Consider the following 16,558-nt stretch of genomic DNA (forward strand, 5'->3'; position numbering starts at 1 on the left):
CACTCATTGAAAACAGAACAAGCAAACAAAACAGAGATGCTTTAAAATTTACATCATTTCCTTAAGAACAACAAAAAAAAAGCCTTTAATGACAAGCCTGTAGAATTATGACTATGAGTCTATGAAGTCCGAAGACTGCTCGGTGGTGCGGACCCCCCTCTCAGATCCCACTGCCTGCGTGAGGAAAGTCAAGCCCTGCCTGAGCCGTGCCCGGCCACTGAAGCTCACATCCAGGAGAGTACTACAGTGCAAAGTCATAGGTCCTGACAAGAAAATCAGCTGCTGGGGAAAGGCTCCCATGAGCACCTAACCAGGTAATACAGAGGCACCAGGGACCATGACTGGATTTTTGAGGAGCAGAAGGGTTACATGCACCTTCGTCAGCAAAAAGCCATGGCTGAGGTTCAGCCTAAGTCATGCTTAATCAGACACGCTCGCCTAGGGCTAGGCAAAGGCCTTCAGCAAGGCATAAGGAGAAGGCAGAGAGCTGGTTTTGGGGAGGGCAGGAGAAGGCAGGCATGCAGCTGAAGAGCGGCAGGCCCCCAAGCATGGCAGCCAGGCACAGCAAAACTATGAGCACACCTCAGCAGCACAGGCACCTGGGACTGGAAGCACACAGCAGCAACAGAGCTGGCAATGTGGAAGAGGCATGGAGGGGAAGAAAGGGAGCCCCTGAAGTCTCCAGGAATGCTGGCTTCACTGAGTCTAACTGGTAAACATCCCATGTGTGATGCTGGCTAATAATGACCACATGGAACCACCACGTTATCAATCCAAGCCCTCCCAATCAGTCTGTTATTAGCTGTCACCTTCTAGAAAAACAAATAGCGTGGAAGGAGAGTAGTAACTCTAATTAACTTGGGGTGGGGAAACTAGTTAACTAAAACAGATGTGGAACTTTCAGTTGGCCACAACCTTGACAACCACCTCATGATGGCCGTTCTATGTAGACGAACCCATCCTTACCTCCCATGCTATGTGATATCCAAATCATTGGCCTATCCCCAACACCAGCAGCTCTGAGCTTGCTAAGGAGTTCGTTGCTTCTGAATGCAATGGACTTTCTGAACAAAACGAAAACAGCAAGCGTGACGGGAGGCATCCATCCCCCAAATCTTGCTACTTCACTTTTAAGACAAGAATGTTGGCTTGTTCAATGCTATTGGCTCACACTCTGGGGTGCAGGCTAGGCCAGTTTTATTCTCTATCTGAAACTTCTTAACAATCACACAATTAGGACTACTCAGCCCACAACAGGCCACTCATACACTAAGCACACATTATTTGAATATCAAATGGATTTGGCAATTTTTACAGGTTGAACATGGGTCTCATCTCAGCTGCCCTAAGCACTTAAGTATGGGGGGAAATCCCTTTTCGTCCATGGCCTGACAATAAAAATGTCCCAGAGACTTGATTGTCTGAGTTTATTCCTACTGTGTTTATGCTATGGACATTAAGCTTCCACCACTTGGATTTATGCTTTGAATACTCGGAAATGATCATCACAGTTCAAAATGAGTGATTTCAGAACAAAGGGAACTTAACTTCACAGCTTAGCAGTCTGCTGGTTTCACACTCTCCAACTATAACATCTTTGAGAACCAAGATTCCCCAGTGCTCTGAGAGACACAGGTGGGCTGGGTGCCAACGTGCCCTCTGTGGGCACCCTTCTGGGGGCCGCTCATCAAGCAGCATGTTACGTCACCAACTAGATCAGCTATGTGTGAGCAAAGCTTCACAGACACTGAATGAGTGGCCTCCACTGAATGACAGTGAGCCAGAGGTAGGACTAGGCTATCAGGTCCTGGGACCCAGGAAGGCACTGCTCCTTAGGACGTAAAAGGGACACAGGTCAAAACTGCTTGGCATCTCATCTTTTTCCTCGAGTGTCCCTTAGCCGGGAGGATTGTGAATATACAAGCAGCTATCAGTTATACTGCCCACAGACGTGAAGACTTTGACAGAGATCTGTAGTCTTTTACTATTGCAGTTACATGAGCCCTGTCAGGAGCTCAACACCATGTTGTATCTAAGCTTTCGACTACTTATTACTCATTGTAAGCTAAGGAAGACAACGATGGTAGCAGACTGGAGCAGTTACCTAACAGCACAAGACCTGCACTCGATCCCCAACACTTAAAAAATAAACCTGCCTGTGATTTACAACTGTAGAAAAAGGCCTCCCACGGCACAGGACCACTGTGGCCTGAGCTCTTCCCTCCCTCCTAGTCCAGTGCACCCTCTAACGTTACCTTTCCTTGGGGCACCTTGCTCTCCAGTCACTAAGGCTGGTGTCATACTCCACAGATATAATGCGAAGTGCAGGACAGTCTTTCGCTAGCCATGTCTAGGTAAAACAAGAGGTTCATGAGAAGATGCAGGCATTTCCCCATTCGGTTACTGCATAGTAATTGCTCTTTGTGGCCAAAGGTCTCCTACGATAGACACTACAGAGGACACTGGAATATGCTGGAGATGGAGGTACTAATAAAAATAAGCACTTCATCTTTTTACATCTCTGGTCATAAAATGCCATCAATATTTATAACAGGCAAATATAGGTATGAGAACATTGTTGATTTTCATCTGCAATTGCCAAAATCAAGACTTGTTTTGGAAGCTTTTAGCAGTTAGTAGGAATCTATTATCTCAGAACAGACTGTATTTTCTGCTGGACTACACTGAGACCTGAGAATTGGAAACTAACGATAACTGTTTGTCTCGGGAACTGGAGGCTGACATCTCCAGACTTCGGCATCAATGGAGAGAAGAGCATGCTAGTCTTTCTGGAGGGAGGGGGAGGGGAGCAAAGCCCGGGAAACTCTTGACACACAGCATTCTCCTGCATGGACTTGGAATAAATTTCATCCCATGAATTCATCCTGGAGTTGTGGCTCTTTGGAGGAAAAAATATCAAAGAATTGCAAAGGAGAATTACATCATCCAAGTTTCCTACCTTTATAATTATTAAAGCCATAAAATTGGCTAGTACAATTAATTATGGCTGTATTGTCTTTTAAATGGTGAATCAAAGTGAATGATTACACTCTTATCCTACTTTATCACTCGTGGAGTATTATTCTAGAGTCACAGAACATACTCTACACAGAAAGTGTACAATGCAGAAGAGCCACAAGCCCAGCTGATGCTATATCCTGCAGGTGTCTCCAAGGGAGGCAGAGCGGCGAGAGAAATCCCAGGGGCTCAGCAGTGTTAACTATGGGTGACATTCCCAGCCGCAGCTCCTTACCTTGGGCCAGCATGTCGTGTACCTGTTCTCATCCACCAAAGCATTTTCCGTCAGAACCCGCTCACTGTCCTTTTGACGCCAGGTTTTAAACGCTGCTCCCATAAGGCCATGAATAAAAAGGACATCGGCTTTAATGGGCTGACTAAGAGGGAAGAGAGTTTTAAAAAGAAGCAGAATAAGTGCATTACTACTGCAGCAAGCTATACAGCATTCTCTGTGGAGGGCGTTGACAGGCTGAGGCGACACAAACTTTATCAACACAGGGCTGCTGAAGAATCCTGGGGATGTGACAAGGACAGAGCACATTCATTGCTCCTTCAGGGAAAGGAGACACATTTAGCCAGGCAATCCAACCACAGCAACTATAACAAACTCCATGATCCATGTGAGTGATACCACCACGAGGTTACCCTCTAAATAAGTCTAGGAAAAGGTTCCACAAGCCAATTAAGGTATTTAAAAAATTAGGCAAAGTATGCTAACATAATGGCAAAGTCATTGTACATGAGAAATATCAGGGGGACCTCCAAGGACATGCAGTGGCCTCATGGGGAAACCCAAGACAACGCACCTCGTTCCAGGTTGGAAGGAAACTTACTGACTGAGCCAGGAAGACACACACAAGGGTGGCTCACCCCGTACCTTGACCTCCCCTCACTTCCCACAGCAGGCGGGACACACCTGAGGCATGATGGGAAGACTCAACCTCAGAGAGACGAAAGGGAGCCGCTCCCGTAAGTCTGTGAACCTCATTCAACTCACACCCCACCAGCTAGCATAGACGGTTACCGTGTTTAGGGAAGAGGGAAAAAAACTGAAATGGGAAACAGAAATGGAAGAAAAGAGAAAATGCTTATAGAAAAACTATCATTTTGTACTCTAGCTGGCTTAATGTTTAGTAAATAGTCCAAAAAAAAGGGAACCATTTGACATCCCAAAGTTGTGGTGTGTGTGTGTGTGTGTGTGTGTGTGTGTGTGTGTACACTAAAAGTCCTAAGCAGAAGTAAAAAATCATAAGTGAAATTTAAACACATTAAATTAATGATAAAATTGCTAATTTAGAATAAACTTATGAGAGTTTTGGAAACTATCAATTTTTTTAAAAAAACGTTAAAAAATAGTTAAGAAAATTTTGGAGGCCGTTTCAAAATCACAGCTGAGGCAAAAAGAACCTAACTTCTTACCCCCTCATCTGACCTTGCCTTTCCTCCTGTATTGTTCCTGTATCGCTCAGTGACCCCCAAGTGAAACAAGAGATTAGATGACAAGGGAACACTCGACACTGCCTGGGTAAAAGCTGGACTAAAGGCTCTGACATGAGGCTCAGGGCCCTCGGGAGTTTCAGGATCACTGATCGCTCCTTTGACCTACCAAAGGGGCTTCCCCTCTGCTGACAGCTCCTAAGACCAGCAGAGATGCTAACCCAAGCCTGTCTGTGTACAGAGTCACCTCTTGACCACGCTGTCTTCTCCAGGCTCCTCCCTCCTACATCTCACAGACATGGGGACATTCTCTGTGTGGTGTTTACCGGGTGTATTCTGCTTTACTAGAATTGTATTGTGTTCTGTGTTCATAATTACTGTTAATGTCATGTAATTGTTGTGCATGATTTTTATCTGTTGGTTCCTGTCTTAGGGGTTTCCATTGCTGCAATGAAATACTATGACCAAAAAGCAAGCTGGGGAGGAAAGGGTTTATTTGGCTTACACTTCCAGATCATAGTCCAACATTGGAGGAAGTCAGGACAGGAACTCAAGCAGGGCTGGAACCTGGAGGTAGGAACTGATGCAGAGGCCATGGATGGGGTGCTTGCTCAGCCTGCTTTCTTATAGAACCCAGAACCACCGGCCCAGGGATGGCCACACCCACAACGGGCTGGGCCTTCCCCCATCAATCATTAATTAAGAAAATGGCCTATAGCCAGATCTATTGAGACATTTCCTCAACTGAGGCTCCCTCCTCCTCTCTCATGACTCTAGCTGGCCAAGTTGACACACAAAACCAGCCAATACAGTTCCTTTTCTTCTTTGAGACTACAATAAGGAGGTCTTTGTCTCTTGGTCTAACTGTCCAGGTTACAGGGATCTGCACTGGTATATCCTACTCTCTCTGAACCCAGAAAGGCTGCTATCCCAAGCTCATCCTCCCTACAGGACAGACATGTAAGAATTAGTTATTACACTGGAATCAAAGTAGAAAAATACAAAAGATACACTTTAAACCCAGGTAACAGCGAGGTCTACTTAAGAAAATGGCATGAATAAAAGATTTTAGAGTTTAACCAAAGCGGTGATTCTAATTCAATTCATTTTGTTGAAAATTTAGATTCTCCCCTCTTTTTAAACTGATATATATGCTTTGCTTTATAAGTTTTAACACAAAGGTTGTTTCATCTTGATTTATCAATGTACACATTTCTGTGTGCTACTGAGATACATTACATGGTATGTATACATGATGCTCTCCCAAAAGCATTCAGTTCAAATTAGCTCATAAGTGATCACCCAAAATTAGTTCAAATTCCTTTTAGTTCATCATGCAACAGGATTTTTAGGACAAAAGTCTGAGCTCCCGCAGCACCAGAGAGCCAGGTGCAGCCACCGCTCCTAGTGTGCCTGTGAAAGTTCCATCTCCAGGGCACTGGGGAGGACTAACAGAGGAGTCCAGCACCCCAAAGCCCGTCGGTGGGGCACGGACATGAGCTTGAAAGTTCAAGAAAAACTAGGACAAAGAAACCAGTAGTTGACAAAACGAAACCATCTTGGCCAAGGCCAAGGGATCAACCACCTTGATCACTGTTTGGGTTCTACATGGCAGGCCAGTCTAGGAAGTCCTTGCTGCTTGAGGAGACACCAGTTCTCAGGAGGACGGTACAGCCCCACCCTCGAGGATGACCATCCTCATCTGGGTGGCCCCACAGGATTCTGCTGTCCTCAGGGTGCAAGGTGACTGGAAGTTTAGGACAGTAAAACACACACACACACACACACGCCTTCAGCTCTGATCATTTGGGTAGGCTCTCCATGAGTATTAACAAGCCTAGGAGACTCAGGCAGGAGTGTGGCCCACAGTGCAGGCAGACACAGCAGACTTTATCCTCCTGGTTGCTTTGTGGATCCAAACGGAAGGCCGATTTTTTTTAGCAAAGGCAGTGCCTCTGATATTAGGACTTCAGTTGTTCACTAATTAATATACATACGTCAAGATAATATTTTTCTAACTTTAAAAGTTTTTTTTTAAGAAAAATAAGAAAGGAACCATCATGTCTGAGAAATAAGTACAAAATGTTAAAATAGTTTTTGGTTAAAATAAGGCTGAAACCGAAGGAGATTCTTTGATATAAGATTCTGTCCTAGAGTTTATCCAAAAAGGAAAGTCACAGGTCTGGTAAATGATGGGGAGACCCAAGGTGTGCGCAGCAAACGGTTCAAGAGCGGCGGTGTGTGGGAAAAACGGTTCAGAGTGGCGGTGTGTGGCTAAAGGCTGGGAACACCCTGACAGATGCAGAACTAAACCCGACTTTCCCACGTACAGGAAGAGAGAAAGGCACCGCACCGACAGCACAGTGTCTGTGTTGCTCCTCAAGAGCGGCCTTTAGAGGGCGCTGTTCCCTTTGCTGGGCTCTTTCTCTTATCAAAACACTAAACAGGAACCAACTCCCCCTTCCACCACTAGGGGGCTCATCTTTGGCTTTCCTTTTTCTGTCCCTTGTGGATACTTTTAAAAACAAATGCGTTTGTTTGTTTTTACAGAAATAATGTTTTTAAAGTGTGAGGAAGAACCCTAATGAATTGATTTTATTCAAATGCTTCCAGACAGACGCTAATGTTTCCACTAACCAAAAGCTAAAATGTCACCAGGTAATAGGTGAACCTCTTCCGGAGTTTTCCCTCCCCACCCATCTGATGCTCCCACCAGAATATTTGGTAAATGTACTCACTCATGACTTCCTTCTTGGTTTGTGACTATAAGAAGTTGACTTTGGAACATGGTATCCCAGGCAACCTGGAGCCTGAGCCATGGTCGTTCACATTTAACTCCTATTAAACTTACTCTTTTTGGAGGGGGAGCTGGGACTGCATTGGTCACCATCACATTTTATTTGCCAGTTAGAATGAACCAATAAATCCATTTTTCTTTCTGCAGAGGATTTTTTAAAGGATCTTCTGCAAGGGGACCCCGGATCCTGGTGACAGCTAGACAGCTTGAGTCTGGGATCTTGTCAGGGTCTCCCATGGGGTGGGTGATTGCTCAACCTGGCTCCTCCAGCACAAACCCTGACCCTGCTCCTGGGACCCTGCTCCCTTCTCATCCTGCCTCACTCCCACCTCAAGAGTGGACTGCAGCTCCCCTAGAAGGAGGTGTCGTGAGGCAGGCCCCCAAACTGACGGGCATGGGAGCAGGGTTCTGACCGCTGTGGGGCGCAGGGAGGGGCCTGCCTCTGTCCCCTGTCATTCCCCTTTTAGTCAGACTGAAGGAGCTGTGCAGACGGAGGAACCGACGGCTGCTATTTTTAATTTCCTGTGAGGAGAGACTTGGAGTTCAAAGAAATATTGTACATTCCCGGTTGACGTAAGAAGTGCCGGGGTGAAGGAGGCGGGTGGGCAGGGAAGCCCTCAGGGGGTCCGTCCCCGGGGCTCTCCATTCTTCCTCATCTAGTTCGGGAAAGGGTCTGGCTGCAATGACTGGGTGGTTATGTGTGTGCTCCTTCCTTCCACAGCTCTTCCCTGGTCCTGGGCGCACAGCTAGGCGGGAAACGGAGAACAGAAGGAGGATGGCTAGCTGCAGAGATGGGCGCTACAACTTTTTTCTTGGATCTCTCTTCTGAAGGTCTTTCTCCTCTTTCCATTGCAAATAAAATCACTTCCCAGTGTTAAAAATGATCATTGAGACCCATGTGGTGCTCACCTTGTCCGACACTGGGGATGCAGTACGTACACCCCGTCCTGGTATTTCTCACACACAGTCTCTCGGTCTAGATTAGCCAGGGTTCTGGCAGCGTGGGAAGCCTCCATAATGTGGTAGGATTTCAGAGCTTCTGCCATTATAGAAACCCAACCTGAGGAAAAGGACAGACCTCCTAAGCACTGACGCAAACCATCTCAGACGGTAGAGAGATGCTTCAGATTGGAAAAGGAGAGAGGAAGGCCTGGGTGAGGAGCCCCAACACCCCAGCTGGACTGTGTCCTACGAAGCTGTGCTATTCCCCTGCAGACCCGCAGAGGGAGCGCTAAGGAGGGACGTGAAACACACGGCCATTACTACAGGGGAGTTCAAAAGAGGAGGGAATGCCATGATGACTTTTATAAAAATCAGCGGTTGTTATGAAGATCAGAAATCATACCAACAAACTTGACTAATAAGGAAACTATTTCTTAATGAATTTGATAAGAGCCTTATCAAGCCTAGAGCTCAGAAAGGAAAAATACTATTGTTTATTTCCAAAATTTATTTTAAAAAGAAACAAACAGATGCTGGGTGGTGGTGGCGCACGCCTTTAATCCCAGCACTCGGGAGGCAGAGCCAGGAGGATCTCTGTGAGTTTGAGGCCAGCCTGGTCTACAAAGCGAGATCCAGGACAGGCACCAAAACTACATGGAGAAACCCTGTCTGGGGGAGGGGGGGGAGAATGAACAAGAGAAGTATGGATAACAGTATGATTTCATACATATGTACAAAAAGTGCATGCACGCACACACAGACAGACAAGAACACAAGGTCTGGAAAGATACAGGCACCAAACTCATCGATGGTCATTACCTCTCAGGAGGCAGGTGAGTGGAGGAGGGCTCTGAAAAAAAGCAGGTTCAACTGTTTTCTCAAGTATGTACAAGTACCTACTCATATATCATACATAGATAGACAGACAGACAGACAGACAGACACACACGACTTAAAGCAGAACATGGGCCTTGAGGTCAGAGAGACTTGGGGTCAAATCTCTGTCCCCTATGTGCTGTGGAACCTCAGCGAGTCACTTCGCAGCTCTGATGAGCTCCCAGCCCAGCTCCACCAATCAGCGTCTGACTTGCATGTGTCCCTCCTGCCCCATGGAGCAGGCGCACACCTACCCTCGGAACACAGCCCAAACTTCAGTTGGTGAGCAGAATTAACGACTGCTGCCATAACACAGGGTTCAGGGTAGTCTGAGAGCAACAGCAACTTTGGTTTTCTTCTGTGAATTGTTCATTTCTTCTCTCAACCTTATTTATTTATTTATTTATTTATTTATTTATTTATTTTTGTCTTGTTTGGTCATGAGCTTTAGCCTATAATGGCTAAGCTATCTATCTCTCCAGCCCCATCGCATACTTTATTTTACTTTATAAATAAAAACTGTGTGTGTAATGGTGTGCAACATGTTTTGTGCTTTGTGTGCATGCATGTGAGGGTGTGGGTGCATGTGGAGGTCAGGACCATGTGTGGGGTCAGTTCTCTCCTTCAGCCACGTGGGGTCTGGGGACAGAACTCACATTAGCAGGCTAGGCAGCAAGTCCCCTGACCTACTGAGTAACCTCACCAGCCCCTATACTGTTCTAAACGTGTTCAGTGTACGTTAGTCACTGCACATGGCATCTTTTGGTGGTGAGAACACTGGGGACCCCTTCTGGCAGTTCTCGAGACTGTAATAAAACGGCGTTATCAATGGCACTGCTCCCCAGTCTCATGGGTGCTGACATGTCTGCACAACGAGCAGCAGGGACACGCTAACAGCTGGGCGTGGGCGTGGGCGGGCCGCCCCAAGGCCCAGGTTGTTCACATACACAACTAACAAGCTCATTACCACTCAGAGAGCAAACAAGCGGGGCTCACTCAGCGATAAACATTTCTACCTTAAAGAGTTATTTAAAAAAAAAGCGGTGCTGCATGGCTGTGAGTCCAGCAGCCCGTGAGGGAAGGCAGGACTTTCAGGAGTTCAGGGCCAGCCTCAGCTAGAGGGAGTTCAAGGCCAGCCTGCAGGTGGGGAAGGAGAAGGAGGGAAGGAACGCTCAGTGTGGAGGAAGAAGGAAAAATAAAGAGTAGTTTTGGTACTTCCCAAGAGTTGTAAAAACTCACAGGTGGACAAAGGTTATATTTAGTTCTAAAAGGTGAATATTTTGGCCATTTCATGCTTCTCAGAAAGTTTTCTGATTTCTGGATTTGAATTCATTAAAATTAAAATCTGCTGATCTGGGGTTGAAGAGCCCGACCAGTGGTGGAGAGAGCACTGACTGCTCTTCCAGAGGACCCAGGTTCAATCCCCAGCACCCACAAGGCAGCTCACAACTGTCTGTGATTCCAGTCCCTGTGGATCCAGCTCTGTCTCCTGGTTTCCATAGCAGCAGGCATGCATGTGGTGCACAGACTTACATACAGCCTAAATAGTCATGCACACCTTTAGTCTCAGGCAGGATTACAGAATGAGACCTCAACTCAGAACAAAAAAAAAAAAAAAAAAAAACTGCTGATCTAAAGACCACCTAAGGGTTAATTCAGTTTCTGTGTACAAGCATGAATATACAAAGGTATATGTGCATGTATCTGTATACTCCCATTTATGTATGAATATATGTCTATGTGTGTATATGTGTCTTAATTAGAGGTTTCTATTGCTGCAACAAACACCATGACCAAAAAGCAAGCTGGGAGGAAAGGGTTTATTTGGCTTACACTTCCAGATCACAGTCCATCATTGGAGGAAGTCAGGACAGGACTCAAGCAGGGCTGGAGCCTGAAGGCAGGAGCTGATGCAGAGGCCATGTAGGGGTGCTGCTTACTGGCTTACAGCCCACCTTATAGAACCCAGCACCACCAGCCCTGGGATGGTACCTCCCACAATGGGCTGGGCCTTCCCCGCTTAATCACTCATTGAGAAAATGCCTTACAGCTGGGTCTCACGGAGGCATTTCCTCAGCTGAGGCTCCTTCCTCTCTGATGACCTAGCTTGTGTCAAGTTGACACACAAAACCAGCCAGCACAATGTGTGTGTGTGTGTGTACATATGTGTGTGTGTGTGTGTGTGTGTGTGTGTGTGTGTATCTGTTAACAGTGGTTTGAATGAGAATGTCTCCCACAGGCTCATATATTTGAACAGTTGGTGGTACTGTTTGTAGATATTTAGGAGGTGTGGCCTTGTTGGAAAATGTGTATCACTGGGGGTGGGCTTTGGTGTTTACAGTCTCATTCCACATCTAGTTCATGCTCCCTGCTTCGTGCTTATAGTACAGGATGTGAGCTCTCAGCTCCCTTCTCCGGCTGCTTGCTGCCACGCCTCCCTGCCATGACAAGACTCCCATCCCTCTGGACCACAAGTCAAATACACTTTCTTCCTTACAGTGCCTTGGTCACGATGTTTTATGGCAGCGACAGAAAAGTAACTAAGACAGAAGTATACAGACAGACACACAGACAGACAGACACACACACACACACACACACACACACACATCATATGTATAATATGTGTGTATCAGTTCTCTGGGCCCCCACTAGCCAAAGATGAGACAATTTAGCATCGGTTTATTAAGTACTGTAATAAATTATAAACCTTAAAACCTTTTTGAAGAGTGATCTGTGCGCTCACATTGCTAGAAGGGAGGGAGGAGGAAGAGGCAGGGGAGAAGGCAGAGGTGAGGAGACTCGTAGGCTGCAGAGGAAATGAATACAATGGGTCTCTTTTCTGTCAGCCTCTTGGTTAACTAACTCACAGCAATAATTCAACAATCTTCGTGTCAAAGCCTGCTCGCCTGTGATGGTTCTACATGCTGACTCCTCGGTGTGGAACAGACAACCCTAGCAATTCCCTGTCACTGTCCAAACAACCTAATGTTGGACCCAAGAAGACCCTGAGAGCTGTCCGTCTATTGAAAAACTGATGTAACACGAGGTGAGGCAGAGCCAGGGTCCTCAGTGCGCACACAGCTCTTACCTGAGCCGACTATAGCAGGGTGGAGGTGCTCGTTCAAGGCCATGTTTCCAATGATCCTCATGATGTTTCTCTGTATTTTCGGGGAGTCCTTATGGAGCTGGTAGAGCCTCTGCAGGAGCTGCAAGCCCCCGCCTGCTTCGATGTGGTCACAGTGGGAAGGTATCTAGTACAAGTTAACAGAGCTCTGTTCACTTCACACCTCCAGGGAGGGTCCTACAGCCCTCCGGTGCCACAGCCCCTTATTCCTGCTTCACACCTCCAGGGAGGGTCCCACAGCCCTCCTGTGCTACAGTACACTCCCTTGTTCCTGCTTCACACCTCCAGGGAGGGTCCCCACAGTCCCTCTTGTTTCCGCCTCAGCCCCATTCCACAGGTGGGAATCAACGATGACTAAATACAGCCGTGCACTTCAGTCAGGGCTGGCCTTCTTAGGTTAAAGTGGCGAGCTCAGAGCCTTGAGGACAGTGCTTCTGCAGATGTGGGTGAGGATGCCAGTGGCAAATGCAAATCCCTGCACTCTACACCACATCTGCTTAGCTTAAACATCATGGGCAACTGGACACTGTGCCTAATGTGTTTCCCAGGTGATGCTTATACCTCATCTGTGGGTACCACTAGGCATTTTGCGTCCCCCCTTTTTTTAATCCAACTATAGCTGGGCAGGGTGGCGTACAGCTGCAGAGGGACACATAGCAAGATCCTGTCTAATAAGTAAGCAAACTGTGACGACCACGATGCCAAAGTGCCTAGACATTAACAGTACTCATAACTTAGCTGCACAGCCACCTGCCTCTGCCTCTGCCTCCAAAGTGCTGGGGGTAAAGGTGTGCGCCACCGCCGCCACCCAGCTAAAAGTGGAATTTTAAAAATACAATATTTTCACTAATTCTTTAGGAATTCCACACCCGCATACAATGCATTTTGATCATATTTACTGCTTACTCCTCCCTAACTCGTCCAAGGTCCTCCTCTCCACTTCTTCCCACTCCCAAATATGTGTCTAGTAACTATGAAAAGCCATATTTTGGAAAGCAAGTTACCTCCGAATGCTTTACTATAGCTTCTAGGCAGAACATTTCCACTGTGGCAGAAGGAACTTCTCCAAAGCTTTCTGCATAAGGAAGTCCATTTCCTCCAAAACACCAGAGTCCTCCCTGAAGTTAAGACACAGTGTGTACAAAGTCAGCTTCCTGTTAACATATGTGTAACATATATAAATCAGGGATTTCAATATGCAAATGTGTGATATATTCAAATTAGGAATGTCACATACGTAGTCTGGGAGGCGGCGGTGGCGCACGCCTTTAAACCCAGCACCCGGGCAGCAGAGCCAGGCGGATCTCTGTGAGTTCGAGGCCAGCCTGGTCTACAGAGCGAGATCCAGGACGGGCACCAAAACTACACAGAGAAACGCTGTCTCGAAAACAACAACAACATCAAAAAAGAATGTCAAATATGTAAATATCTCAAGATACTTTGAAAATGTAAAGGGAATGTTATGCAAACTTCTATTGCTTATTAAATAGAAAACACATGAGGAGATTCCCAGAACGATTCTGACATCTTTTCCCATCTTTACTTCCGCCCTCTCCTGGCAGTCAATTCTTTATCCACTGGTCATTCTGGTGTCATCTCCTTCAGCACTGACTAATTCACACAGGCTATGGTAGTGGAGTCAACTGAAAACCTAATACTAAAACAAGTCTTTAATGGGAAAGTATCACTAAACAAAAACATTAAAAACAGGATGGCTCAGAATTCTCCCAGTTGAAAGTGAAGCTCGCGTGGGAGAGGACGTGTAGTCGGGGGCCGTGGGGACGGCTCGGTGGGTAAAGGACTTGTTGCACAAGTGTGAGGAACTGAGCTCCAACCCCCAGCACCCACCTAAAAAGCAGGTAGGTGGTGCACATCTGTTACCTCAGTTCTGGGTAGTCCAGCTGAATTGGCAAGCTGCAGATTCAACACGACACTGTCTCAAAAAGTAAGGTGGAAAGAAATAGCCAACGATCCCTGATATTGACCCCTGTGTACACACACACACACACACACACACACACACACACACTAAATTATAATAAATTGAAGAGTGGCAAGCACTACCAGACACTAAGTCTTATGAACGGTATCCAGGGTGGTGCTGATAGCAGAATCATGTTCTCTGATGAGGCAAGCGTCCTGTGCTCCCGAGGAGCACTGTCGAGGAGCACTGTCACCACTGATGAGGCCACACCTAGCTTTGCCCTCTGACCTGTGTAAAGAACTCCATCAGCTTCCACACCCTTTGCCACTGGACAGGCTTTACATCCCACAACTGTCTGCTGGACGTTCCTGCCACCCCTGGTTCCCACCTGCAGGCAGCCATGTTGATAAGGAGTCTATGCATGCCTTCAACAAGCAACACACAGGGCTCGGCTTGCCACAGAGCAGGAAGCCTTTGGACGGTTTCAGGCAGGGACAAGAGCAGCTCTCACTCGGGTTTCTAAGATCGCCTGGCTACACTGAGGAAGACGAGCTGAAGCTCGGGTATCCAGGAAAACGTATAAAGTGTTTCAAATGCTGTTAGACATGGGCAACCTCTGAGGGAAAAAAGGAAATCAAGAGAAACCCTGGGGGCTAGAACTGGAGAAGGAGGGAAAAGCCTGGGAGAGGAGCAAGGGCTGAGAATATCGAGTGTAGGACCTCAACTGTGGTCAGTGGAGAAGATGCCTTCTGGGGGCTTTCTTGTGGGGCTACATCTGAGATCTCCACCCAAAGCAAGGACTTGAAATGTCCAGGGAGGGCATGAGAAAAACTGCCGTCAAGTGTGAGGTAGAAGACAGACTGGAGGGGGAGCTGGGAGACGAGAATCCTACAGCCAGCCTCCATCCTGCATTCTTCCTCCCGGAAAACACTGGCCCAACCTACAGTATGAAACCTCAAAACTAACCAAATGTCTCAACCAACAGACTATCTGTTGTGTGATGTTTTGATTGTGTTCTGACAAATAACGCTTGCCTGGAGCCAGAGGGCGGGGCCAGCCACTAGCTGACCTAAATTAACCAGAGTGGTTTGGAGGACTGGAGACAGAGGAGACAGGAAGTCGAAAGATGGGGCAGAGACAGGATCTTGGCCCTTTTGGTCGAAGGAACGGAAGAGGTAGGAAGAGACTGTGGCTGCTCCCCTGCTTCTCTGAGCTTTCAGGTTGGTTTTTTTTGTGTGTGTGTGTATGTGTGTTTTGTTTTTTTGTTTTGTTTTGTTTTTTTGGTTTTTCGAGACAGGGTTTCTCTGTGTAGCTTTGGAGCCTCTCCTGGAGCTCACTTGGTAGCCCAGGCTGGCCTCGAACTCACAGAGATCCTCCTGCCTCTGCCTCCCAAGTGCTGGGATTAAAGGCGTGCACCACCACCGCCCGGCGAGCTTTCAGGTTTTTAACCCCAGTATTTGATTCCTGATTTTTTGATAAGATTAATTAGATTAACGCTTCAACTATCAGATCCATCATGGTCCTAGTGTCAAAGGGAGCTGAATATGAGATAGCCAAGCGACAGCTGTTTCTCGGCAGCTGTGTTCCTGATGTTCAGAAAGTGCATCTGCAGTTAAATGTTCTTGAGGTTACAGACAGGCTACCCCTGAAATATCAAAAACTAAGGCACCAGGGCATTTTCCCACACATGCACTAATAAAGGGTCTGCATCCCTTCTCTTTGTAGACTTTTCTAGAGGATCTCCCATAATCCTCTAGAAAAGGATTCCATAAAAGGGAGATCTTATCCACCATGACGCAGAAGGGGGAAAGGTCACCTTACCCCATGAATATGCCCCCAACCTTATATGAATCATAAAAATTTCTTTAAAATCCATCACACAGAGCTGTCTCTGCCCACTGCGCTCTACCCACCGAGCTCTGCCGCCTCTGCCCACTCCTGCCACACACACAGACTTTGGGTCTGTGTGTCTTTCTATCTCTGTCTCTGCCTGTCTGTCTGTCTCTGCTTACTGAAGTTCTGCTTACATTTCATGTGTCCCTCCACAGAATTCCTTCCTTCAAGTAGGAAAACACCAAGAGACCTCAAGGAGAGAAACAAACCCTGCTCTGTGGGGACAAATCTATCATTCGTGATGCTTGGGAGTCACTAGAAAACAGTCCGTTCATCTGAGAGTGAACCTGGAGTCCACAGGCACAACCAAGGAAAGACACAATCCCAAGAGAGAGCCAACGCCAGCACAAATGGGAACCAACACCCAAAAGAGACTAAGACAGGAATCCGGAAGATCTGAAAACCACTGAGGAAGTGAAAGACGAAACAAAAGCCAACTCGGTAGAGGAGATGTGTAGGAACAGGTGGCTGTAGAAAGTCAGGGGGCAGACTCAACGTGTGCCCTACAGCAACGGCCCGCAGCTGCTGACAGCTGTATATGTGA

The 16,558-nt window shown here is 46.9% G+C and overlaps 1 protein-coding gene across 2 annotated transcripts in view; it reads right to left on the reverse strand.

Moving 5' to 3' along the window:
- Positions 1–16,558, reverse strand: part of Serac1 (serine active site containing 1) — a 40,996-nt gene that overhangs the window by 6,879 nt on the left and 17,559 nt on the right. For both annotated transcript variants that reach the window (XM_028888624.2, XM_028888623.2), the window contains 6 exons: positions 13,202–13,315; positions 12,162–12,324; positions 8,162–8,312; positions 3,254–3,395; positions 2,256–2,350; positions 967–1,064 (listed from right to left, as the gene is read on the reverse strand). In XM_028888624.2, the coding sequence (XP_028744457.1) occupies positions 967–1,064; positions 2,256–2,350; positions 3,254–3,395; positions 8,162–8,312; positions 12,162–12,324; positions 13,202–13,315 (763 nt within the window). The remainder of the gene's footprint in view (positions 1–966; positions 1,065–2,255; positions 2,351–3,253; positions 3,396–8,161; positions 8,313–12,161; positions 12,325–13,201; positions 13,316–16,558) is intronic.

This window comes from Peromyscus leucopus, chromosome 8a (genome assembly GCF_004664715.2).
Source record: "Peromyscus leucopus breed LL Stock chromosome 8a, UCI_PerLeu_2.1, whole genome shotgun sequence".
Classification (NCBI taxonomy): Eukaryota; Metazoa; Chordata; class Mammalia; order Rodentia; family Cricetidae; genus Peromyscus; species Peromyscus leucopus.